The sequence below is a fragment of the Aotus nancymaae genome, unplaced genomic scaffold (assembly GCF_030222135.1).
Source record: "Aotus nancymaae isolate 86718 unplaced genomic scaffold, 86718_ANA_hifiasm-v0.15.2.pri h1tg000010l, whole genome shotgun sequence".
In the NCBI taxonomy this organism is placed as follows: domain Eukaryota; kingdom Metazoa; phylum Chordata; class Mammalia; order Primates; family Aotidae; genus Aotus; species Aotus nancymaae.
The window spans coordinates 55,264,691-55,291,988 of NW_026988421.1; the positions used below are offsets into that span (position 1 = coordinate 55,264,691).

The window sequence follows — 27,298 nt, forward strand, 5'->3', positions numbered from 1 at the left end:
GAGACCAGCCTGGCCAACATGGTGAAACCCTGCCTCTACTAAAAATATAAAAATTAGCCAGGCGTGGTGGTGCACACCTGTAATCCCAGCTACTCAGGAGGCTGAAGCAGAAAAATTGTTTGAACAAAGGAGGTGGAAATTGCAGTGAGCCAAGATCATGCCACTGCAGTCCAGCCTGGGTGATAAAGCAAGTCTTTGTCTTGAATAAAATAAATAAATAAAGGCTTCCACTTTCCCAGTTGTCTTAATGTCTATATATTCCAATGGCTCTAAATAAAGGCTGAAAGGGGGTTGGAAATGGGGCAGGGATTCCATTAATGACTGGGAGAAAGTGCTAAGATAGAGGTACAGATTCTCACCACGCTGCAATGCATGACAAAACTAAGAATCAAATATGAATAGCAATATAAAAATATATTTAAAAAAACATGAATAGCAGTCATGACTGTTAATTTTAAGTGTCAACCTGGCTAGGATATGCTGCCCAGTGGTCTGGTCAAACATCATTCTAGATGTTGCTCTGGAAGTTTTTTTAGAGGTGATTACCATTTAATCAGTAGACTCTTGAGTAAAGTAGATTACCCCTAACACTATGGATAGGTTTAATCCAATCAGTTGAAGGCCTTAAAAAAAAAGACTGAGGTCTCCCAAGAAAAAACAGATTCTGCCTTCATACTACCACCTTAGGACAGAAGACTGCAGCATTAAGTCTTGTCTGAACTATTAGCCTGCTGGTCTACCATGTGGAATTTGGACTTGCTAGCCCCTACAATTCCAAGAGCCAATTCAATAAAAATCTCTCCTTTCTCAATTTCTATACACAAACATACATACAACCCCACTTGCCACACCCCATACTGGTTCTGTATGAAGAGAACCCTAATACAGCACTCTACTAAGAAACACTACTATAGAATCCTAGACTTCTGAGAAATAAAGAAACAGGCAACCATATGATATTCCTGTATCAGCTGATTCTGTATTGCAGAATACTATGCATCTAGCTCTATTTCAGAACTTCTGGCATGTTACTGTAATTATATTTATGACCCGAAAGAGATTCAAGTATTTTATCTGTCTTTGAATTCACAGTTAGAGCAAAGTGACTGGTACATAGCAATAAATGAATGAGTATATGCTATAGCTCAGCAATCACAGGGATCTTCTTTTTCCTTGAATCTTAAAAACATATGTTCCCAGCTGGGCATGGTGGCTCATACTTGCAATCCCAGCACTTTGGGAAGCTGAGGTGGGCAGATCACAAGGTAAGGAGTTCAAGACCAGCCAGTCCAATATGGTGAAACTCCATTTCCACTAAAAAATACAAAATAATTGCTGGGTATGGTGGTGCACGCCTGTAGTCCCAGCTACTCAGGATGCTGAGGCAGGAGAACGGCTTGAACCCAGGAGGTGGAGGCTGCAGTGAGCTGAAATCGCGCCTCTGCACTCCAGCCTGGGCGACGGAGACTCTGTCTCAAAAAACAAAACAAACAAAAAAAGCCCCACACGTTCCCTACAAGGCAGGTGTTGTGCCTAATAATTTACAAGGCAGGAGTTATACTCAAGACATTGATACCCAAGACTTCAAAAAATTTCAACAAAACAAAATAGTAAACTTTAATGATCTTAGGGTGAGCAATTATTTGAACAAATTATTCAGTAGAAACGTTAAAAAAAAAAAAGTACCCCAAGTAATCAAACCAGTGTGATACTTGCATAAGAACAGATATACAGACCAAGGGAACAGAATAGAGAGCACAGAAATAAAGTGTTACACAAATGGTCAACTGATTTCAAGGGTAGGAAGAGCACTCAATGTGGTAAAAACAACTTTTCAAGAAGTGGTGCTAGGGAAACTGGATATTCACATGCAGAACAAAGAAACTGAACCCTTAGATTACACCATATTTTAAAAAATGAGGTCGGGCGTGGTGGCTCACGCCTGTAATCCCAACACTTTGGGAGGCTGAGGTGGATGGATCACTTGAGGTCAGGAGTTTGAGACCAGCCTGGCCAACATGGTTGAAACCCCATCTGTATTAAAAATACAAAAAAGTTAGCCGAGCATGGTGGCAGGCACCTGTAATCCAGCTACTCAGGAGTCTGAGGCAGAATTGCTTGAACCCGGGAGGCACAGGCTGCAGTGAGCCGAGATCGCACCACTGCACTGCAGCCTGGGCGACAGAGCAACACTTTGTCAAAAAAACAAACAAACAAACAAAAAACCCTAAAAATGGATCAAAGACCTAAAAGAAAAAACAAAAACTATAAAACTCTTTGAGAAAAACACAAGGAAAAAAAATCTTTGTGACACTGGATTTGGCAATAATTTCTTGGATATAACCCAAAAGCACAGACAACCAAAGTAGATAAATTAGACTTCACATAAAAAAAAAAAATTTGTACGTTAAAGAACACTATGAAAAGAGAGACAAGGACAACCCACAGAATGGGAGAAAATACTTCCAAAGCATATTCCTGATAAAGGATTGAAATCCAGAATATATAAAGAACTCCAACTCACCAACAAAAAAACCCAATCAAATGATAAAATGGGAAAAGGACTTGAATGGACATTTCTTCAAAGATATACTTATAACCAAAAGGCACAGGAAAAGATGCTCAACATTACTAATCAGTAGGGAAAAGCAAATCAAAACCACAATGAGATACCACTTCACAACCATTAGCATGGCTATTATCAAGAAAATGAAAAACAACAATTACTGGTGCAGCCGTGGAAGAAACTGGAACCCGTGTGTCGTTAGTGAGAATAAAAAATGGTTTTCCACTGTGGAAAAGTTTGGCTGTTCCTCAAAAAACTAAACATGGAATTACCGTATGACCCAGCAATCTACTCCTTGGTATGTAACCAAAACGATGGAAAGGAAGAACTCAGATATTTGTACACCACTGTTTATAGCAGCATTATTCACACAATAGTCAAAGGTTGGAATACATCAATAGAGGAATGAATTTTAAAATGTGGCTTACACATACAAAGGAATATTATTCACTCATAAAAAAATAAATTCTAACACATGCTACAACATGGATGAAACCTGAAAACATTATGGTAAGACAAGCCAGTTGCAAAAGACTGAATATTACATGATTCCACTTATGTCTGGTACCTAAAATAGGTAAATTCATATACAAAGGAAAACAGAAGGTTTACCAGGGGTTAAGGGAGGGTAGGATTGGGAAATGAGAAGTTACTGTTTGATGAATACAGAGTTTCTATTTGGGATGATGACAAAGTTCTGGAAATGGACAGTGGTAGTTGTTGCACAATATTGTGAATGCACATAATGCCACTGAATTGTAAACTTAAACGGTTTTCTTTTTTTTTTTTGAGATGGAGTTTCACTCTTGTTGCCCAGGCTGAAGAGGAATGGCACCATCTTGGCTCACCCCAACCTCCACCTCCCGGGTTCAAGCTATTCTCCTGCCTCAGCCTCTCGAGTAGCTGGGATTACAGGCATGCACCACCATGCCCAGCTAATTCTGTATTTTTAATAGAGGCAGGGTTTCTCCATGTTGCTCAGACTGCTCTCGAACTCCCTCCTGGCCTCCCCTCCCCCCGCCTCAGCCTCCCGAAGTGTTGGGATTACAGGTGTGAGCCATCATGCCCGACAAATGGTTAAAATTTTAAGTTTCACTGTTGGCTTCTTTTTAACAAATGCTTACTATTCCTCTACTCAATGAGGGTGAGACCAGTCAATGGCTGACCCAATTAAATATGGTTAAAAAGGTTCTCCATCTAGTCACCAATCCAACTTTCCAGGAAGATGGTATGGTTAGAGTTTATGGAAATGACCCATTCAACAGGCATTCCGCTTATTCCCTGGACTTACTGTAAATTTTTTTTTTTTTTTTTTGAGACAGAATTTCACTCTTGTTGCCCAGGCTGGTGTGCAATGGCACGATCTCAGCTCACTGCAACCTCTGCCTCACAGGTTCAAGTGATTCTCTTGCCACAGCCTCCCAAGTAACTGGGATTACAGGCATGTGCCCAGCTAATTTTGTATTTTTAGTAGAGGAGGGGTTTCTCCATGTTGGTCAGGCTGGTCTTGAACTCCCAACCTCAGGTGATCCACCCGCCTCAGCTTCCCAAAATGTTGGGATTACAGGCGTGAGCCACAGCACCCAGTCTAGAAAACATCTTAATACGGATTCTCTGCTGAGTAAACAAATTAATCTGAAAATAATGCACAGATCTGGGGTGTAGCTTGATGCCAGTGTGTAAAGTCTAGGGCAATAAAATTCAGGAAAACTTAAGTCTTTTACTTAGAAAACATATTAACTATAAGAAAAATAAAGTCTCGCACAAAAGAGAATGACATGTAAGTAGGAGACACTTCCCACTGGATGGCTCACAAAGGCAGGCAGTGTGTTGGCTGGCACGACGGCTCACGCCTGTAATACCAGCACTTTGGGAGGCCAAGGCAAGCGGATCACCTGAGGTCGAGTTCGAGACTAGCCTGACCAACATGGAGAGACCCCATCTCTACTACAAATACAGAAAATAGCCGGACGTGGCGGCACATGCCTGTAATCCCAGCTACTTGGAAACTGAGGCAGGACAATCGCTTGAACCTGGGAGGTGGAGGGTGCAGTGAGCTGAGATCACGCCACTGTACTCTGGCCTGGGCAGTAAGAGTGAACTTCTGTCTCAAACAAACAAACAAACAAAAGGCAGGCAATATGAAAGAAGTAATATCTTAGAATCTAAAATTTGGGGTTCAGGTTCTCTGTGTGTGTGTGTTTTTTGAGACAGGGTCTCACTCTGTCACCCAGGCTAAACTGCAATGGCAGACCTCAGCTCATTGCAGCCTTAACCTCCCAGGCATAAGCAATCCTTCCATTCCCTGCCTCCCAAGAAGCTGGGACTACAGGTACCCAGCAAAAGTTTTCTGTTTGTTTGTTTGTTTGTTTGTTTTGGTACTGGTTGAGACAGTTTTGCCATGCTGCCCAGGCTGGTCTTGAGCTCCTGAGCTCATGTGATCCGCCCACCTGAGCCTCCCTAAGTGCTGGGATTACAAGTTTGTGTTACTATGCCTCACAAGCTCTTTTTTTTTTCACAAGATAGGGTTTCCCTCTGTCACCCAAGCCCAAATGCAGTGAGATGAGATCATGGCTCACTGCAGCTTCAACCTCCTGGGCTCAAGCAATCCTCCTGCCTTAGCCTCTCAAGTAGCAACACCATGCCCAGCTAATTTCATTTTTTTGTAGAGAGGGGTTCTCCCATGTTACACAGTCTCAAATTCCTGGGCTCAAGCAATCTTCCCTCCTTGTACTCCCAAAGTGCTAGGATTACAGGTGTGAGCCACCACACCCAACCCAGGTTCTTTTGTGACTATCACAAGCTGTGTAAACCTAGATGCCAAGTCACAACTGAGCTAAACCTCACTTTCTTTGCCTTCCATAGAAAATTACTACCATATATTCTCTTCCTTACTTGTATTTCTTTTTTTCCTTTCAACTTTTCATTCCCTTATGCCATCTATCTGTAAAATTATAGAAAGCTAAAAGGTCTTGTAAAGGACCAGGGACAGGTAGGTGAATTGATACTGATACACATAAGTCACATGGAAACTTGTTATGAGAAGCAATACCTATGAGTTAGCAGAATAAACCTGTTAAAGAAAGGAGATTCTGGGGAAGGGAGAAAAGGGAATATGTGACTTGAGTATCTGACTTTCTAGTTCCCAATTCCAGTCTGAGTAAAGTTTAGCTGTACTTTCTTGCTATGGATGTACCATGACATTGCCTGCTGTATCATCCAATACCCACGCCCTTTTAAAATTTAATCTAGTTTACATAGTTTCTATGTTTGCTTCCTTCTCATTTTTAATTTAGACTTCTCAAAGAGCTGTGTGGATTAATAAATGAATATGTATCCTGAAAGTACTACGCAAATTAAGAAAACAATACATTTTCCTCATAAAGCTACCATAAGAACTAAAATAATGCACATGAACATATATTAAGAATTATTAAATTCCCAAAATTAAATTCTAATTCCAATAAAATATTACTGTTATACTGAGGAACAAAATTCTAATTCTGGGGCCGGGCACGGTGGCTCAGTAATCCCAGCACTTTGGGAGGCCGAGGCGGGCGGACCACGAGGTCAAGAGATCAAGACCATCCTGGTCAACATGGTGAAACCCCGTCTCTACTAAAAATACAAAAAATTAGCTGGGCATGGTGGTGCGTGCCTGTAATCCCAGCTACTCAGGAGGCTGAGGCAAGAGAATTGCCTGAACCCGGGAGACGGAGGTTGCGGTGAGCCGAGATCGCGCCATTGCACTCCAGCCTGGGTAATAAGAGTGAAACTCCGTCTCAAAAAAAAAAAACAAAACTCTAATTCTGATATTTTAAATAATATGACCGTGCTTTAGTAAGATTATGCAATTAAGAAAAAGAATAAATCAATCCTATTATCTTACTTTGATTAGAAAAAGGAAACCAGAAAATCTTTCTCAATGGTAACTAGTGATAGCTTAGAGTCTACAAGCATAATTTCATATACTTTAAATTCATGGCAGCAGCCACAAGAAATTTAAAAGGAGACTGGCAGATTTTTCAGCATATGATCATAGCAGATTTGGGACCAGGAAAGAACTACTGCAGTGACTTATGAATGTTTTTAATCTGAATATTGCAGAATAGCTCATACTTGGGCCAAATTTCAGTCAAAATAACATGTTCCCAAACTCCAGGGATGTATTTTCAACACATCAAGTTTTGCAACCAATTTTTACAAATCAAGAGCGTTTTTTTTTTAATAGCAGATACGCACTGGGATAATTTATGGGACCTTAATAGGCATGCTTCATTACTATTTTTTGAAATTATAGCTACATAAAATCATAGAGGTAGGTAATGGAATATTTAAATAGAATACAGAGCAAAATTACTGAATATTAAAACATGATATACCAACTTTAAATTAAAAATAATTTTTAAAAAACAAGGAAGTATATTGACTCTGCTTTAGCTGCTGGTTCCCCTTTTCTTGTTGTCCATCCTACTATCGAGGCTTCAGCTTCGCTCTACTATTGCAAGCTGTCACTTTTGACTTGAAATGGAATAAAGCCAAATATTACAAAATAGCTATTTCCTGTTCTGGCCTCATCTCCTAGACCACCTCCAGGCTATGCCTGCCCATGGATGCTCATCCTACCAAGCCAATAATCTCCCAGCCCAGTAGTCAAGTTAATAATTATGTCTTTTTAACACTCTTGGCACAGTATATATGCTATAATTGTTCTCATTTTACTGATTTTATGTCAACAAGGCACCTCTAAATTTCAATCAAATGTTAAAATGAAGGCAAAGTGAAATGGAAAAGGGAGATGTACATGAAAACTCAGGGAGTAACTGGGAATGTGTTAGACGCCAGCCAAAACATAATCCAGAAGCAGATATAGAAAAAGAGAATAATAGCCAGATGCAGTGGCTCACACCTGTAATCCCAACACTTTGGGAGGCTGAAGTGGGAAGATTACTTGAGGTTAGGTATTCAACACCATCCTGGCCAACACTGGTGAAACCATGTCTCCACTCAAAATACAAAATTTAGCTGGGTGTGGTGGCTCAAGCCTGTACTCCCAACTACTGAGGAGACTGAGGTGGGAGAATTACTTGAACCAGGGAGGCAGAGGTTTGCAGTGAGCCAAGATTGTGCCACTGTACTCCAGCCTGGGTGACAGACCAAGACTTCACTTCAAAAAAGAAATTGGAAAGTGCTGAGTAAGTACTATTAATCCAAATGATCCTGGTTTTCCAATTCTGCAGAACATTTGATTTGCATCTGGCACTCTAAATGAAAAGTTCTTGTAAGACAAATCTAGCTTTAGGTTGAATGCCTCTTACCCTAAAGACTAAAATAATTTAGGGCTTGATTAATGTTGACGAGAAAAGGTTGTTTTTTTCCCCCTTTAATAAGTTCATAGAGCTAGTGTATTCACTGCTACAAAGGTCATTTAGTCTAACTCTTTTACTTAATGCTTAGAGGACTTCCAGACCTTAGTATTACAGCTACAGCGTCTTCCCAGAGACAAAGAAAAGTTTTGTACCTTACTGAATATCACTTCTACTTTCTGAGAGAAAAATAACTATCAGCAACAAGTAGAGTACATGACTTTCCCTGTGGAAAAAAGGTAAGGGTGTACTCTAAAGGATAACACCATAATACAGTTTTATAGTCATATTTTCTAATATCATTTTCTTAAAATAATAGTTTAAGAAGTCATAATGAAATCTTACCTACTTATTCTTCAAAAAAGGAAAAGAAAAAAACACTACTACAAAAACATGTTCTATTATACACTGACAATGGGTTATACTGAGAGCTGAAAAAGTTTGTTTAGCACCAGCTGGAGAAAAAATGCTAAGAGTTCTAGGGAAGACTAGTAAAAAAGACTGTTAAAAGTAAGCAGCAGATGGTGGCAGAGAAATAGCCAATGAGTATGTGAATGGTAGGAAGAGAAAGAAGTTTCAAATATCTACCAAAAAGGTTTAAGATACTGTCTATGAAAAGGGAAATTTGGCCGGACACGGTGGCTCAGGCCTATGATCCCAGCACTTTGGAAGGCCGAGGTGGGCAGATCACCTGAGGTCGGGAGTTCAAGACCAGCCTGACCAATATGGAGAAATCTCGTCTGTGATAAAAATACAAAATTAGCAGGGCGTGCTGGTGTGTGCCTGTAATCCCAGCTACTCGGGAGGCTGAGGCAGGAGAATCACTTGAACCCAGGAGGCGGAGGTTGCAGTGAGCTGAGAAGGCGCCACTGTACTCCAGCCTGGGCAACAAGAGCAAAACTCCGTCTGAAAAAAAAAAAGGGGGGACAGTGGGGAGACAGACTTACAACATGTCTTTTATTGAGCAGTTTCTGTATTATAAACTCTTTAAATGTATCATTTCATTTAATTTTCCTAACAACCTTGAGGTGGATAGTTTATATTTATAAATGAGGAAACCACTTATTCAAGAACAGTTGAGACTTTCCCAATGTCAAATTGCTAGCAAATAGTAAAGCTAAGGTTTGAAATTAAGTTTGCTTGAACTGATGTCAAAATTCATGCTCTCAACCATTATGCTACAATGAATCTGTAAGACAAAAGGCTCTAGTGAAGACCCAATCAATTAGCTGCTTCTGATATTTATAATAACCAAAATGCCATTGTTACACAGGTAATTTTGTTACTGTCCTGAGAACTGTGCTTAGTGACCTTTTTCTTCTTTTATCTGACTCCACACCATGTGTATCCAGCATTAATTCTATTCATAAACTCTCTTCTTTTGCTAGGCTGACATTCTACTGTCCCCCCATCTACCTTGTCATCACTTTTTAAACTAAGCTGTCCCTCCTGGCAAATGTCTGAATTACCATTACCACCACCAACACAACCCACTCCACCAACCCCACCTCATCTTTTCACTTCCAACTCCATTCAAGTGAAACTCATTAAGTTTTTAGTCTCTACTGACTTCTCCTATCTTTGTATTTCTGATGTTTTTACTTTAGGCTCCTTAAATCCAGCCTACTTCAAGGAAATTTTTTTTTTAAGGGCCAGCAGCCTATCGAGCTGAGAGCCTCAGGGGCTAACAGCTTTCCAGGCTGAAGGCCAGGAAATCATTTTTTATGTTAGGTCTTATCATAGATTATAAACTCCTTGAAAATAAAAAAAAGATCATTACTTACACAACTTTTATTAACTTTATTTTTAAGACGGAGTTTCACTCTTGTGGCCCAGGTTGGAGTGCAATGGTGCAATCTTTGCTTACTGCAACCTCCGCCTCCCGGGTTCAAGCAATTCTCCTGCCTCAGCCTCCTGAGAAGCTGGGATTATAGGCAATTGCCACCACACCCGGCTAATTTTTAAAAAAATTTTTATTGGTAGAGATGGGGTTTCTCCAGGTTGGTCAGGCTGGTCTTGAACTCCCGACCTCGGGTGATCTGCCCTCCTCAGTCTCCCAAAGTGCTGGGATTATAGGTGTGAGCCACCTCGCCCAGAGACTTTTATCAACTTCTAAAAATCATTAAGCAACCAGCAGGGAGCTGTGAAATTGGTAAGAAGTAATGCTAGAGCAGTGACATGATACCAGGAAAAGAACAAATCTGAAAGGAATTGTAGGACAAAAATAATTACATAAGTACACTAATAAGTACCGTACCAGGTCAAATTCCCATTCATATTATAGAAATGTTACAGTTTTAAAATAATCTAAAGTGATATGTCTGTACTATAAGCTGAAGTGAAGGTAAAGAAAAGTTTGAAAAAGCCAAGTCCCTTCCCCACCATACAAAGTAACTGTAACAGGACTTTATGTTTACTTATTTCTGCCAAATATTAGTGATATCATATTACCCTGAGAAATAAATCTGCTTATAAACAAACTTCTATCAACAAGATTTCAAACTTTGAGAATGAACTACTTATGTCAAATATTTAATTCAACAGAGTATAACATTTCTCCAGTAACAACCAAATAACTAGTTAAATTGTACACCTTGGCTGACTGAGGGCTAAAATTTCACCTTACTTCCATTATTCCCATCCTGGTTGTGATGCAATTCCAAAAGCCACAGGACAATAACACAAATTTAGGAGAAAAAAAAATACTTGTCTCTGGTACACTCTACTTCCTAAACTACTAACTTATCCCAGGCAACTGTTTGAACTATTTTTAGTAAACCAGATGTGTTGAGCAAACAATTACCTTAGGAATTTTCAGAAACCACAGCCAATAAATTTATATGATCAATTGGGAAAGAATTATGAGTTCCAGTGAACTCAAACTGGAAAAACAACTTTATCACTGAAACACTATAGAAATAGATAAACAATCTGGCACAGTCCAGACACATTCATTTACTAGATAATGTATGACTCTTCTCTGGTTAAGTCTTTAAGCAATCTTTAGTCCAAGTACTAAGAAAATACTCAGGTTTGTTCTACCCAATTCCCTTCAACTGGCAATTCACAGCACAATAGTATTGTATCTAGTAGTTAGTAAAGTACTGTAGTTCAATGTCTATACTCTACAATGAAAGAACTGTAGTATTAACAGTCTTATCTCTAAATTTTTATCAGCTCATTATGATACAGAACTTTTTTTTTTTTTTTGAGATGGAGTTTCGCTCTTGTTGCCTAGCCTGGAGTGCAATGGCGCAATCTCGGCTCCACAACCTACCCTCCTGGGTTCAAGTGATTCTTCTGCCTCAATCTCCCAAGTAGCTGGGATACAGAACTTCTTCTAATGGAATCATTCCTTTAGGTCTAGGATTTATGATTCTACCCTATTTTAGGGAAAACATCTCATTACTACAATAAATTTTAATATAGGAGAAATACGGGGTATAATTTTGAACAAGCACGTTCAGCATCAAATCTTTAACGGTTTTAAGTAGTGACCTTTGTTTCATTTATTACATTTAAAAGCAAAGAGGATTGTGATGCCCAAAAAATACTGGACTAACAAGCCATACCAAACCAGATTAATTGATATGAATCATGTACAACTTTCAGGTAAGAAATAATCTCTTCCACATCCTCTATGAAGCAATCCAAACCTGAAAACTTCAGGTGTGTGCATAGCCAGTAGCCAAAATTCAGGATAAAATGATTTCAAAATCATGCTAAAAGTTAAATATTCCATTTCATTATCAAAATTTGTATATGAATGTGATCAAAACTGTAATCAAAATTTTATGGGCAGTTTTTTTGAACATCTATAATCATACTCCAAAGTAAAGCAACAATACCACAGAATTACAGTAACAACAACAAAAAAACTATTAAAAGTATCTTTAAAAAGCAATAATTTATTTTCTCCTCCTTCTTCCCAGCCAACTAAAAGACACAGTACAATCTGCAGATTTCCTCACTACTTCCTCTCTCTTTTTCCTTCCCCCTCTACTTCAAAGAAAGTTAACTGTAGCCAGGCATGATCAGGAAACCTAAAAGGAGGAAGTAGAAACTTGTTTGTGTGCACAGGGAAGGAAAAAGACACGTAACAATACCACAGCATGCTGCTTCAGTAACCTAATTAATATATATCCATTATACTGTCTGAAAATGTTGGTTCAATTTGTCTTTTTAGTCATGTTTCTTTCCAAAATACTACAAACTATAATCTATAATGATTGCACCCTGGAATACTCAACTAAATGTCACCTACAAAGCTGACCAGGGCCGGTGTGGTGGCTCACACCTGTAATCCCAGCACTTTGGGAGGCCAAGGCGGGTGGATCACCTGAGGTCAGGAGTTCTAGACCAGCCTGGTCAATATGGTGAAACCCTGTCTCTTCTGAAAATACAAAAATAGGCCAGGCGTGGTGGCACACACCTGTAATCCCAGCTACTTGGGGGGCTGAAGCAGGGAGAATCGCTTGAACCTGGGAAGGGGAGGTTGCAGTGAGCTAAGATCTTGCCACAGCACTCCAGCCTGGGCGACAGAGCAAGACCCTGTCTCAAATTAAAAAAAAGAAAGCTGACCGGGTTAACTAACTTAATACTTGCTACCTCATATTCAATACATTGAAATCATTCAGAGAAAAGAGTAGGATTCAAACCAATGACTTAGAAGTCAAAGGACCTGTATTAATCCGGACTCATCTGTTTCTTAACCATTACTTTATCTTTCTGATTTAATGAAAACTAAGGCTGTGCAACTGTAAAGGAAACTAAAGAAAAACATACTGCTACTGAATAAAATGCTGAGAAATCAAGGAGAAAGGTGGTGGATTGAGAATTCCCAATGAAAACATTTAATTAGATTCAGCAAATCGTCATTTGTGGAAATTTTTAAAACTTGCACGTACCTACCACTCTAGACTAAAAAACAATATACAAAAAGGCCATTTCCAAAGAAGAGAATTTTCCCCCACCTACTTAAAAAGTTTATAAAGGATAATTAGCATCCATATTCAAAAGAAACTGCCTCATGAAATTTTAAAAAATGAAAAAGAAACAAGCTCAATTAAAAAGCTTATTCAAGTGTATCCAAACTCCCTTTGACTTACAGAGTAACGGTTACCTAAGGTTGACATGGGTCAAGGCACTATTTACAAAATCTATGGCAGTAACAGCTGCCATTTTAAGAAGCCAAGGAATTTAATGTACTGCTTGGACAACTGGTTAAAAATAATCAATCTGTTATAAAGCCACTCTAATTATATGAACTCTAATTGTTTTTCTTCTTTCTAAAACATTTCTGTATTTCACAAATTTATTTAGATAAATAAATTTAACCATCTTAGGTATCTGTAGTAAATTTTCATTCAAAATGATAAAATAAGCATTTATCAGTTGGGCATGGTGGCTCACGCCTGTAATCCTAGCACTTTGGGAGGCCGAGGCAGGCAGATCATGAGGTCAAGAGACGTAGACTATCCTAGTTAACACGGTGAAACCTTGTCTCTACTAAAAATACAAAAAATTAGGTGGGCGTGGTGGCACGCACCCGTAGTCCTAAACTACTCAGGAGGCTGAGGTAGAAGAATCACTTGAACCTGGGACGTAGAGATCGTAGTGAGCAGAGATCGCACCACTGCACTCCAGTCCAGCCTGGATGACAGAGCAAGACTCCATCTCAAAAAAAAAAATAAAATAAAATAAAAATAAATAAATAAATGTCTATCATTTACACATGGGAGAAAATATATTTATAACCTGATCTTATTAAAAAACTCTAACTATAAAAAATGCACAGCCAGGCGCAGTGGCTCACACCTGTAATCCCAGCACTTTGGGAGACCAAGGCAGGTGGATCACCTGAGGTCGGGAGTTCAAGACTAGCCTGGCCAACATGGTGAAACCCAGTCCCTATTAAAAAAAAAAAAAAAAAAAAAAAAAAGAAAGAAAAGAGAAAAAAGAAAAAAAATACGCATAGAAAACTACTATAAACCAGTAGTTAGTCTAACGTTTGTAGGAAATTCTAAAACTAAGGTATGCTAGATCCTAAATCAAATGCTCTCATGTTAATTCCTTCTGATTTCTTTGAACTCAGAATTCACATTTTTAGAAATACAATGGTTAAAATGTCAAGTCAATCACTTTACCGCTGGAAGATATGGTATCCTTTCAGGCAAGAAGGGTGACTTAGTATGTATACTAGCAGAATAGATTAAATAGCTTACTAACAGAGACAATTCACCAAACATCGTAAGACTTTGGCTCTTATGCCTCTGAAATTGTTTTACAAAGTTAGAGTACCTCCCCCATGCTCCCCCTAGCACATTCTTTCAATCATTGTAATTTTCAAAAACATGCTGAGTTTTAGGCCACCTGGCAAGAGTTTATTTTCAAAAGTAATTTCTACATAACGATTTTTACTTCTCTAAACCAAATCCAAGCTGAAACTTCCAAAAGTGCTAATAATACAATCACAGAATTAAAACATTAAGACTTGGGAGGTTCCTTTGATTTCACCTAGATTCACCTACTCTAAATCCCTCTGACTGGGAGAAATGAAAAGGTCTATAGTAAACTAAATGGTATTCACAATTAAAAACAAAATAAAACCCCAGGGGAAAGCTCTAACACCTTCACTATTAAACTGAGATTTGCTATGAAATAAATATTATAAACAAAGAACAAAAGATAACAATACGAAAAAACTAGGCCCTTTAAAGAAATAAGAAAAATCAAATGGAAAGACAAAAGCACTTCTATATAGACTTCAGAACAGGAAATAATGTTTACACTAAATGAACTATCATCTCATTTTGGTGGACCTAATAGAACTATTCTAATTCCCTAAGTATTAGAATTCCATGTACAACAAATCACTGCTCATTAACACAAGCTCTTCTTCTCTCCATGGAAATAATAGCTCTACATTTAATTTTTGAAAAAGAGTAACAAGTCTGAAATAGTATTAACTTTTTACTCCATTAGGAAAAATTAAAACTAGTTCACGTGTCCCTTCTTTCAATGCAATTACTGTATTATTTTAAAACATCTGAATAAAAAGAAACCTATAATACATACATTTAATTCAACCTAAGATCTAAACATACAAATGAAGGCTGGGCGTGGTGGCTCACGCCTGTAATCTCAACACTTTGGGAGGCCAAGGCGGGCAGATCACTTGAGGTCAGGAGTTGGAGACCAGTCTGGCCAACGTGGTGAAACCCTATCTCTATTAAAAATACAAAAATTAGCTGCGCGGTGGTACACGCCTGACATCCCAGCTGCTCAAGAGGCTGAGGCATGAGAATCACTTGAACCCAGGAGTGGAGGTTGCAGCAAGCCAAGATTGTGACACTGCACTCCAGCCTTGGTGAAAAAGTGAGACTCCATCTTGGGGAGAAAAAAAGAAAAAAAAAATACACACACACACACACACACACACACACACACACACAACAAACTTCTGTGAGTTTTACTTATACCTGAAAAAATTAACTGATACTTTCAATAGAAAATCCTAAAAAAATATTTAGCTTAATACTTTTGATGAGTTTCTTCACATAATTAAAATCTAGTAGTCAACTGGAAAATGTTTTCCTAATTAAATGTATTTGTTGGGGGTGGGCAGGTCTTTAAAAAAATAAATAAATGTATTTGTAGTTAAATTACAATAATGGAGAACTAAATTTATAAATAAAATATTTCTTTTTTTTTTTTTGAGACGGAGTTTCGCTCTTGTTACCCAGGCTGGAGTGCAATGGCGCGATCTCGGCTCACCGCAATCTCCGTCTCCTGGGTTCAGGCAATTCTCCTGCCTCAGCCTCCGGAGTAGCTGGGACTACAGGTGTGCGCCACCATGCCCAGCTAATTTTTGTATTTTTAGTAGAGACGGGGTTTCACCATGTTGACCAGGATGGTCTCGACCTCTTGACCTCGTGATCCACCCGTCTTGACCTCCCAAAGTGCTGGGATTATAAGCGTGAGCCACCACGCCCGGCAAATAAAGTATTTCAATTAATGACACCCTAAAAAAAATTCCCCTTTAAAAAAATGAACTGCTATTATGCTAAACTGATAGGTACACATAAACACTCATCTCATTTAATTATATTAATGACCCAATTCTTAACCTTTAGAGTTGAAGACAATTTATACTAATATTTAACCAATTATTTTCTAATAATGACTATTATTTAGAATGTCATACTTTATTTTGCTTATTTCTGTATTCCCAGCAACATAACACTGCCTGGCTCATAGTAGGTTCTCAGTATATATTGTTAATTGAATAAATAAATCGTTTATCCCATAAGCAAAATCGACTGCATTCATTGGGTTTTTCCCACTAGAAGTTACATGAAATGATACTTAAAGAATACTGTTTAAAGAATGTCTGAATATCAACAAAGTTTAATTAAGTTAAAAATTTTAAAAGTAATCTAAAATTTCTTACCTGGTAGGGCTGAAAGGCACTATCTTCAGTTAAAAAATCCAGTTGCTTATCTACAAGGAATTCTACTGCAGTGACTGAACTGGGTATACTTCTTTCAACCAGAGGTTTGAAAGTCTGCCAAGACAAAAAAATTTCTAATGATAATTTTCTGGGTGGTATCCTGAAAACATGAAGGAATACATATCAAGTATCAACGTCATTATCACTACAGACTTAGGATGCCAATTAATATTAATTCTCATATCATAAACTAAAGCTTTTATCTACACCATAGGATATTTGTGTTTATTTTAAAGGAACAAATTAGATCTACATGTGATATGAACATATTTGAGTATACTAAGTCCCAACTATTTACTTTTTAAAAGGGATGTAATAAAATATGCACGTGTGTAAAAATGTCTGCTTAAAAAGAGAAATTGCTTTTGAAACAGGAAACTAGGTTGGATAGCATATTTACCCCTGCCTATTTTTTAAACTGTATTATTTCTTATTAGAGAGTAGTTATTATTTCAATGTACAATTTTTGTCTAGCTCATTCACATTAAGTAGATTTTAAAGGATCAGGAAGCATCTGGTCTTTTAACTCCACCCCTTTTACTCCCACCCCCACCCCTGCACCAAGCACAAATAAAAATCCTGCAGCTTTGGTGAGAGCAGCATGGAGGAAGGGAGAAGAGAAAGAGGTCAGTAGGAAGTACTACACAAAACTCTTATTTGCAGTCAGGTACAAATCTCCATTACTTCTTTTAAAAAAAAGTCAATCCAAGGTCATTTGATTCCTTTAAGAAGACACCTTTAACATATGGGACTTTACTCATATCTTGGTTGGGGGTGACAGGGGAGAAAGAGGGAGGAAGGAAATAGGGATGCCTTGTATACATTTCTTTATGACTATCACACTCACTTTCAAAGTAGATCAATATTAAATAAAAAACAAGTGTCTTATATTCATGTACTATTGTAAAAACTTGAAAATGAAAACAAAATTCCGCCATTTTAAAAAGAGTGGCTTTACTATTAAAAAAATTTTTTTTAGACAATTGGGAAAAAAAGTTCAGAAAATGGTATCAATAGCCAACTCAGTTTCTAAGTCACTTCTATCTCATGAAGAAATCTTTCTAGCTACAGGGTAATTTTTGTTACCATTTCCACACAAAACAAAGCTTTTGATATAGACAGCACAAATTCCCAGGCGTTTCAAAATCACTGTGTTTCCCCTTTCTCTTATTCTGTCTTTAAAGATACATAACATCTTAATAACAATAAACATACTCCAGGGAGAAACTCAAGATCTTCGGTTTGGAGTGGCTTTTAGGGAATTAATTTCTATATTTAAGAAATTCCTAAGAAGAATTTCAGGTTGACTCACTGCAATCTGTAACAATGTTTCAAAGTTAAAAATTTAATAGAAAATTTAAGCAAGACTTATTTCCACACTGTCTACATCATAAAGTTACAAATAATATTTTCTTTTCTTAAAATAACATGAAAAAAGTTATCTTACATTCTCACTTATTTTCAATATTTAAGATTAGAAACACAGTAACATCCTCTCTCCTATATCCTAGGCTCACCTTTTAAGCACCATATTATCATCAAAAGTATCTGTATTTGGGTGAGAAATCACATTTTCAAAATAGAAAATCCTCAAATAATTTATCTATTTCCTTTTAGGGTTCTCATTTAACACTTCTATTTACATAAAATCCTATAGGATTTCATAAAATGGTATTTACTATTTTACTTAACAAGTGACAAAAAGTTTATAATAAATTCAAGAGCATTCATTGTATTTAGGCTTTAAAAGTGTCCACCACTATGTGATCGATTGACATGAAATATGCAACATGAACAGAAATATTATTCGGCTGATCTCTACTGTAAAAAAAGTTTTTTCATATTATATCTCTGTCAGTTTAGTTTTTAAGTAAACTAGAAAACACTGTCATCTTCTCAAGAGGACTTTTAATCGTTGAACATTATCAAATGATCTATTTCTTTTCAAACAATACCATGTCAGGTCAACCCATGAAGGTTAACAAAAAGGTCCACAAAAGGTATTATCTAAGTGGCTAAAGATACAATTCAATTAAGTAGGATTTGAAAAAGAAGTAAAGTTCTCCTTTTGGAGTGCCTCTTTCTTACGCAAATAATACAGGTGGCTTGCATTTCCTATGAGTCCTAGTCATTTTATAATATGAAAAACATTCTTCTGAAGAGAGCTCTGCTTTTCAAGGTAGAGTTCTAAGGGTAAATTTCAACAAGCCAACCTATAATTTAAATTATTCTAAGTTAATTAGAAAAAAAGATTTCTAAGTTAAAAAAAAGTTGCCACATTTTAAAATACCTCATTGAAAGCCAAGTAAAATTTGGCTACCAGAAATGTAAGAAAACTAGTTGACAATGATCAAAATTGAAAACTCTTAAAAGGACATGAGTACTTATAATCATTTACAAATGGAGGTCCAAAGTATATCACACTTCTTAAATAGCAAATAAAAAAAGTACTGATAAATACTTTCATAGTATTTGTTAAAGAAATGTTTCAATATTTATTAAATGAGCAACAGTGAATATGTGTGACTGCTCTACTTTAAGGAAAAATGAAAGGCAAACAACATATGAAGTGATATTAAAATACACCCTGGTTTTTTTAACTGACAAACCAATCATTCAAAGAAATATTGTAAGTTTTAAAATAATAAACATATTTAAATAAAAACAAACGGATCCTACGGCTGGCATGATGAATTTGTAGTAAATAGTTCATGGGTCTAGATACACTGGAATGTAAAGACACTAGAACTCATGCATAACTAATTCAACACTCTAAAGATGATCATTCTATGGGAAGCAATGAGCTAACATCTGATGAAAGTCACAGCAGAATATGGCCCTAATCACAAAAGACTATTATTTAAATACTGTAAAAACACTAAATGTTCAGTTGAAACAAAACACTTTTTCAATTTTATTAATGGATTGAGGGTGTTTTCTAAGGTCATTTATCAGTGTTAAACATACTTTAAAAATAGTCTACCGCGCAATATAGTTGAGAGTCTGCATTTCTAGTAGGGCCTACCAAACTATAGGAAGAATGCTTAGAACAACTGTATCCTGTTTGGGGCTCCATGCTGCACCACATTCCATTCACATGAGGAAGAGGCGAACAGATGAGCCCTCCCCGAAAAACATTTTTAAAATAAATCAGCTACAGCTCTTAAACAGAACTCAGCTGCTCAAACAAACGATGTTAAAGCTCACCGTTTCACATTTAACAGGAAATTCAAGGAGCTTATGTCTGCAGTCTTAGTTTCTAACAATCTCTGGTGAACAGTTAATGATTCCAAGTTTTTAAAAATCAGGCTTATTAACTGCAAAAATACTAATATAAATCTCACCAAAGGTAAATACTAAAGCAGAAAACAACCTGAGCAACACTTCAGAAGTTTTCGAAGATTTAGTCTACCCGCCCCCCAAAAAAAAAAAGAGAGACTGCAGTGACTTGAAAGAACAAAGTCCAAATTCCCACCCAAGCAGGTCTATTGAAAAACACGATACTGTTAGAAAACAAGTTGGGGGTGGGGAAGGGAATAACCAAAAGAAAAAAAAAAACCTCACAAAATAAATACCACACTTCTCTTGAAACACTAGTCTGAAAACCCTAATTTGAAGCACTTCTGCCATAATACTCTAAGTTTTTAAATTAACGTTTATAATTATTAAATTACTACAAACACAATAAACCTTTTTAAACAAATAAAAGTTTAAAATTCTTAAAACTAAAAACATTGAGGCCAGATCTATAAAAGGCAGTGACCTTAATTCCTCAGGCTGAGAAGAAAAACCAAATGTAAATTAAGACAAAAGAAAAAGGAAGCAGAAAAATACAAACCGTACTTTGTTCTTGAGAATTTTAAAGTATCTTTAAATCTCAGAAATCCACAACAAGGCTTTAAAGGTTAATAAGTATTGCTGAAATTTCCATTTTGTTCTTGAAGAGTATTTATCTAGTGTAAATACTTCTTTAGTCTTCAAAAATCACAGGCAAATGGCTCTCAAACCAAGCATTTCTGAGCTCACTTGCAGCGGCGTCATTGTATAGGAAGAAAAGCCAAGACCACAGAACGAAGCAGGAGCTGTAACCTAACAAGTCTCCGACGAGCAAATGACGATTTTCTGTCCGCTCTGGCTCAGCCCTGGCAGTGATGAGGATTACAACTCGCTCTTTGTCATCAGTGCGCTGTGGTGTTAACGACTAAGAAATCCTGCAGCTGAAGCACTACTGCATCCTCCGATCTGGGTCAGGATAATTTCTCCCGAGGTCGCTTACATAACCAGTAAGATACTCCAAATAAAGAGAACAGCCATCCATCAGCTGGAGAAAGCCTTTCCCACTGTACTCTGTCTGCGTGGAAACACAGTGCTGTAGCTTCCAACAGTGCAGACACCCAAATGAGAACGAGTACTTGGCTTAGGGCACACTGAGAGAAGGGAAGAGGCGGTGCTCTGTAAACTGTAACTAATCCCCCGTCACAGGTGCTGATGGAGTCACTTCCAGCACGAGTCACATTACTGGTGATTACTCATTTGGCTGCGGCCATAGAGACTGGCTCATAATTTTAACAACAGACAAAGACAGACTAGTGGCGAGACTGAAAGCTCAAGTTTACTGTCTCCTTCATAAAGCAAATGCAAATAGTAAGTTTTTGCTTTCCAGATTTACCAAGGTGAGAAAGTGCAAAAAAGAAATAACATGTGACTATCTCTCAAGTTGGCAAAAATAAAGCATCGAATGTACTTCGTATATTTTTAGGCACGGATTTATTTTTTTAATATAACCATTTTGCCTTGAAAATACTTAAAACTTCAAAATAAATCAATTTAAAATGTTTTTAGACAATAATCACAACGACCTCAGAGGCATTTTACTCAAAAGAAAAACTGGTAATATTTATTTTGGTAGATTTGAAAATACTCCTCAACCATTTTCACTCATTAGAAAAAACAATTTAACCTAGACAGTTCTAAGATGAACAATTTGAAAGCATAAAATATATTTATCAAGTGTGTTATACAATATAGCCTCTTTTTTTAATGAATTTTTTTTTTACGAGTAGTATAGTCTCTTAATCCGACGTTGTCCAATATGGTAGTGACTGACCATATGTGGCAAATGAGCACCTGAAACATGGTTAATCTGAATTGAGATGTGTGCTGTATGTATAAAATACACATTGAATATTAAAAAAAAAGTAAGCTGTATCTCATGAAAAAATTATTTTGATTTGTTAAAATAATATTTTGATATGCTAGGTTAAATATAATACTGTAAAATTAATCTATCTGTGTTAAAATTTTGATGGAAAGATTTAATTTAAAATCACACATGAGGCTGGCTTATGCCTATAATCCCAGCACTTTGGGAGGCCGAGGTGGGTGGATCTGAGGTCAGGAGATCAAGATCATCCTGGCCAACATGATGAAACCCCGTTCTCTACTAAAATACAAAAACTTTAGCTGGGCATGGTGTCACATGCTTGTAGTCCCAGCTACTTGGGAGGTTGAGGAAGGAGAATTGCTTGAACCTGGGAGGTGGAGGTTGCATGAGGTGAAATCACGTCATTGCACTCCAGCCTGGGCAACAAGAGAAAAACTCCATCTCAAAAAAAAAAAAAAAAAAAAAACCACACACACGTAAGCTCACAGTTTATTTCTACTGGACAAGAATGCTTTAATAGTAAGTTCTCTATTTTATTTTTTGGGGGGACGCAGTCTTGCCCTGTCACCCAGGTTGGAGTGCAGTGGTATGATCTCAACTCACTGTAACCTCCACCTCCTGGGTTCAAGTGATTTTCCTGCCTCAGCCTCCTGAGAAGCTGGTATTACAGGGGTGTGCCACCAAGCGCAGCTAATTTTTGTATTGTTAGTAGACACAGGGTTTCACCATGTTGACCAGGCGGGTCTCTGAACTCCTGACCTCAGGTGATCAACCACCTTGGCTTCCCAAAGTGCTGGGATTACAGGTATGAGCCACTGTGCCTGGCCTTTTTTTTTTTTTTTTTTAAAGATAGAATTTAGCTCTGTTGCCCAGGCTGTAGTAGAGTGGCATGATCTTGGCTCACTGCAATCTCTGGCTCCTGGGCTCAAGCGATCCTCCCACCTCAGCCTCCCGTGTAGATGGGACTACAGGTGGGCACCACCATGCCTAGCTGTTTGTATTTTTTGTAGACACAGGGTTTCACCAGGTTACCCAGGATAGTCTTGAACTCCTGAACTCAAGGGATCCATCTGCCTCAGTTTACCAAAGTGCTGGGATTTCAAGCATGAGTCATCTTACCAGGCCTTATAGTAATTCCTGATTTCATAGCAAAGACATATGTGATAATGTGAGACTAACTTTGGCAAACTACTCGACAAATCAAGGAGCAGAGATGGAATGGAATATAAATTCGTGGCTCTATGTAAAACATCAGGTAATATCTGTTAATTTGTCAGTATAATTAAATTTTAACCTTTAGCACATCCAGTGAAAATCTGCAAGTTTCTGACTTACAGAAGGAAAGGTGGTCATATACTCAGTCAACCATGCTTCTGTATTAAAATTTAATTGAAATGGTTTGTTTTAGTGCAGAAACTACATGATGAAATAGAGGAATTACATATGGTAACATGCACTGAAACTTTAAAAATATACTCTTAAGTGCAAGAAAATATTTAATCTATTTTTAAAGGATGTATGTAAATAGTCTCCTCTTTTTCTCTCTCTCGGGAGACAGAATCTCACAGTTGCCCAGGCTGGAGTGCAGTCTCGTCATCTCGGCTCACTGCAACCTCTGCCTCCAGGTAGATTCAAGCATTTCTCCTCCTCCAGAGTAGCTGGGACTACAGGCACGTACCACCACACCCAGCTAATTTTTGTATTTTTCATAGAGATAGGGTGTCATCATGTTGACCAGGCTGGTCTTGAACTCCTGGCCTTAAGTGACCCACTGGTCTCGGCCTCCCAAAGTGCTGGGATTACAGGCGTTAAGCCGCCATGCCCGATGTAATAGTCTTTTATTATAAATGTATCCCCATGGAGAAATCTCAATTTCAGTAAATTTAACAATTCATACTGATTTATTTTTTAATTATTTTTGAGACAGATTTTTACTCTTCTTCCTCAGGTGGGAGTGCAATGGTGCAATCTCAGCTCAATGCAATGTCTGCCTCCCGGATACAAGCAATTTTCCTGCCTCAGCCTCCTGAGTAGCTGGGATTACAAGCATGTGCCACCATGCTCTGCTAACTTTGTCTTCATACTGATTTTTTTATTCATACCACATACATAATCCCTTTATACCTACTCCAGAAGTATTACTTTCATTTCACAGAAATTATCAGGTTAACTACTGAAAAGAGGCTGGGAGCAGTGGTGGGTAGATCACTTGAGGTCAAGAATTTGAAAACAGCCTGGCCAACATGGCAAACCCTGTTTCTACTAAAAATACAAAAACTAGCCAGGGCATGATGTCGCATCTGTAGTCTTAGCTACTCTGGAGGCTGAGGCAGGAGAATTGTTCGAACTCAGGAGGTTCGAGGCTGCAGTAAGTGGGTGACAGAGGGAGACTCAGTCTCAAAAAGAAAAGGAAAAAAAGAAAGAAAAACTACTAAAAACAAGTTTATGATGGACTTGCACTTATAAAAAAGAATGAAAAGAGGCTGGTCCGAAGGTAGTGAGTTATCTTAACTGATTGTTCACAGTCAGTTACAAATCGAACTCCTTGTTCTACTCTTTCGCCCCCTCTCACTACTGCACTTGACTAGTCCAAAAAAGAAAAAAAAAGAATGAAAAGAGATGGGCAATGATTAGTCTAAGACTGTGATTAAAATATGGCTTGATTTTACAGAATATGGGTGGTGTTAAAATTACTGTATTTTCTGTGTAGAAAATGGATGACACGAAAAGGTAACTTTATTTTATTTTATTTTTTGAGATGGAGTTTCCCTCTTTCTTGCTCAGGCTGGAGCTCAATGGCGCAACCTGAGCTCACTGCACCTTTCACCTCCCAGGTTCAAGCAATTCTCCTGCTCCAGCCTCCTAAGTAGCTGGGATTACAGGTGCACACCACCACGCCCAGCTAATTTTGGATTTTTAGTAGAAAGGAGGTTTCACCATGTTGGCCAAGCTGGTCTCAAACTCCTGACCTCAGGTGATCTGCACACCTTGGTCTCTCAAAGTGCTGGGATTATAGGCGTGAGCCACCGCACCTGGCCAAGGTAACTTTACAAACAAGTGTTTTTAATGTTGTCAAGTGGGTATTAAATCACATATAACATCCTAATAATTCATTCATAATTAATCACTGAGACATAAAATAAAAATATATGGAAATAAAATAACTCACAATGTCATGTTACCAAACACTGCTTCTCAAGTACTGTCAGTCCCTTACACAATCATGTAGCACATAGAAGTAAGCTTAGCTAAACCATACAATTGCCTCAATAATTATACATTCTTAGTAACACATATGTACTAATCTTTAGTAAAATAAAATTAACACAGGGCACGGTGGCTCACGCCTGTAATCCCAACACTTTGGAAGGCTGAGGTGGATGGATCAACTGAGGTCGGGAGTTCAAGACCAGCCTGACCAACATGGAGAAAACCTGTCTCTACTAAAAATACAAAATTAGCCAGGTGTGGTGGTGTATGCCTGTAATCCCAGCTACTTGGGAGGCTGAGACAGGCGACTCGCTTGAACTTGGGAGGTGGAGGCTGCAGTGAGCCAAGATCATGCCATTGTACTCCAGCCTGGGCAACAAGAGCGAAACTCCGTCTCAAAAAAAAAGTAATTAACAATACTGAAGTCAGGCGCAGTGGCTCATGCCTATAATCTCAGCACTTTAGGAGGCCGAGGCAGGTGGATCACCTGAGGTCAGGAGTTCGAGACCAGCCTGACAAACATGGAGAAAACCCATCTCTACTAAAAATAAAAAATTAGCTGGGCATGGTGGCGCATGCCTGTTATCCCAGCTACTGGGGAGGCTGAAGAAGGAGAATCACTTGAACCTGGGAGGCGAAGGTTGTGGCAAGCCGAGATTGTGCCTTTGCACTCTAGCCTGGGCAATAAGAGCGAAACTCTGTCTCAACAAAAAACAACTGAAAAACCAAACATTCATTTTTAAAAAGCATTTCATACTACATCATGGTTGAATTAAAATAAGACTAAGTTCTCCACTATTATAAATAGTACAGAGAGAGAGAGAGAGACAGAGAGAGAGAGAGAGAGAGAGAGAGAGAGAGAGAGAGAGAGAGAGAGAGACTGTCTCACTCTGTTATCCAAGCCAGAATGCAGTGGAGCTATCAGCTCATTGCAGCCTCAAACTCCTGGACTCAAGCCATCCGCCTGCCTCAGTCTCCTGAGCAGCTGGGACTACAAGTACATGCCACTACATCTGGCTAGTATAAATATATTAATGTGACTGTTGTGGCATTAATTGGTCTGGTACTCTGGCAAATTTTTAACAAAAACAAAAATAATGAAGTAATGACATAGAGAACCCACTTGGTATCAAGCATAAATTGCTAGTTTTACATCAAGTCTCCTTAATGCACTCCTGTTCTTACAACGCATTAAGAATGGTAAATCCCACCTTTCACACATTTTAGTCCTTTAAATTGGTTGTTCTTACGGCTTATACCTTCCTTACTGGTCTGAGGTAAAAAGGTTAAAGTGACTGTTAATTTTTCTTTTTGTTGGGAGGTGAGGAGGAGAGTAAAAGCCCTTTTCTGGCTGCTAAACCAGGCTAGGGGAAGAGGAAACTACTCCAGTTACTGCCCAGAAATACACATCTCTAACTTCCTTCCTTTTTAGCTGGTTTCTAGGTTACAAACTGAATTAATCAACAGAGGTCAGAAAGTAAACAGAGGCTAAAAGGAAGGCAACACTGTCTGCCTATCCAAAGAAAATCTATTCTTTTCAATAATGTGAAAATCTTCTATGTACAATTTTGAGCTAAAATAAACAAACATTTTGGTTCCATTTATCTTGGGCCATGAAAAGAAAAATCTCTCATCTTTATACATGTAGAAGCCTAAACAAACCACTGGATTTTAAAAAAATTATACAGACTTAAAAAAGCAAAAACTCCTGCAAGTTCAATGATCTAGCAATATAAGTATTTTTTAAGACATATGGATAGGAAAAGAAGACAAACAACAGTAGAAGAGAAATTCAACTTGATATGGACTTACAAGAAAGGTGACTAAATTCATGAAAGTATTTTTCAATATGCCATGTTGTAAAATCTATGAAAATACACAAAAATATAACTCCTACATAACCATAATGTCCAAAGGATCAAATTTTTAACATTAGGTCTCACGCATTGGCTCACACCTATAATCCCAGCACTTTGGGAGGTGGTAGCAGGTGGATCACTTAACACCACGAGTTCGAGATCAGCCTGGGCAACATGGTGAAACCCTGTCTCTACAAAAAATAAATAAAAATAGCCAGGTGTGGCCAGATGCAGTGACTCACACCTGTAATCCCAGCACTTTGGGAGGCCAAAGCGGGTGGATCATGAGGTCAAGAGATCAAGACGATCCTGGCCAACATGGTGAAACCCTGTCTCTACTAAAAAAAATACAAAAATTAGCCGGGTGTGGTGGCACGCGCCTGTAGTCCCAGCTACTCAGGAGGCTGAGGCGGAAGAATCTCTTGAACCCAGGAGGTGGAGATTGCAGTGAGCCGAGATCACGCCATTGCACTCCTGCCTGGCGACAGAGCAAGACTCCATCTCAAAAAAAAAAAAAAAAATACAAAAATTAGCTGAGCACGGTGGCACACCTGCTGTAGTCCCAGCTATTTGGGAGGCTGAGGCAGGAGAATTGCTTGAACCCGGGAGGCAGAGGTTGCA

At 38.1% G+C, this 27,298-nt stretch overlaps 1 protein-coding gene across 7 annotated transcripts in view; it reads right to left on the bottom strand.

The window, feature by feature from the left end:
- Window positions 1–27,298, bottom strand: part of JMJD1C (jumonji domain containing 1C) — a 349,752-nt gene that overhangs the window by 82,661 nt on the left and 239,793 nt on the right. For 4 of the 7 annotated variants that reach the window (XM_021675775.2, XM_021675777.2, XM_064374169.1 and 1 more), the window contains exon 3: window positions 16,385–16,498. Coding sequence is in view for 1 of the 7 variants with exons in the window: in XM_064374169.1 (XP_064230239.1) it covers window positions 16,385–16,498 (114 nt within the window). In the remaining 6 variants the exon portion in view is untranslated. Of the gene's footprint in view, window positions 1–16,384; window positions 16,499–20,287; window positions 20,875–27,298 lie in introns of those variants that run through there. The other 3 variants (XM_021675776.2, XM_021675774.2, XM_021675778.2) reach the window with 1 other exon arrangement.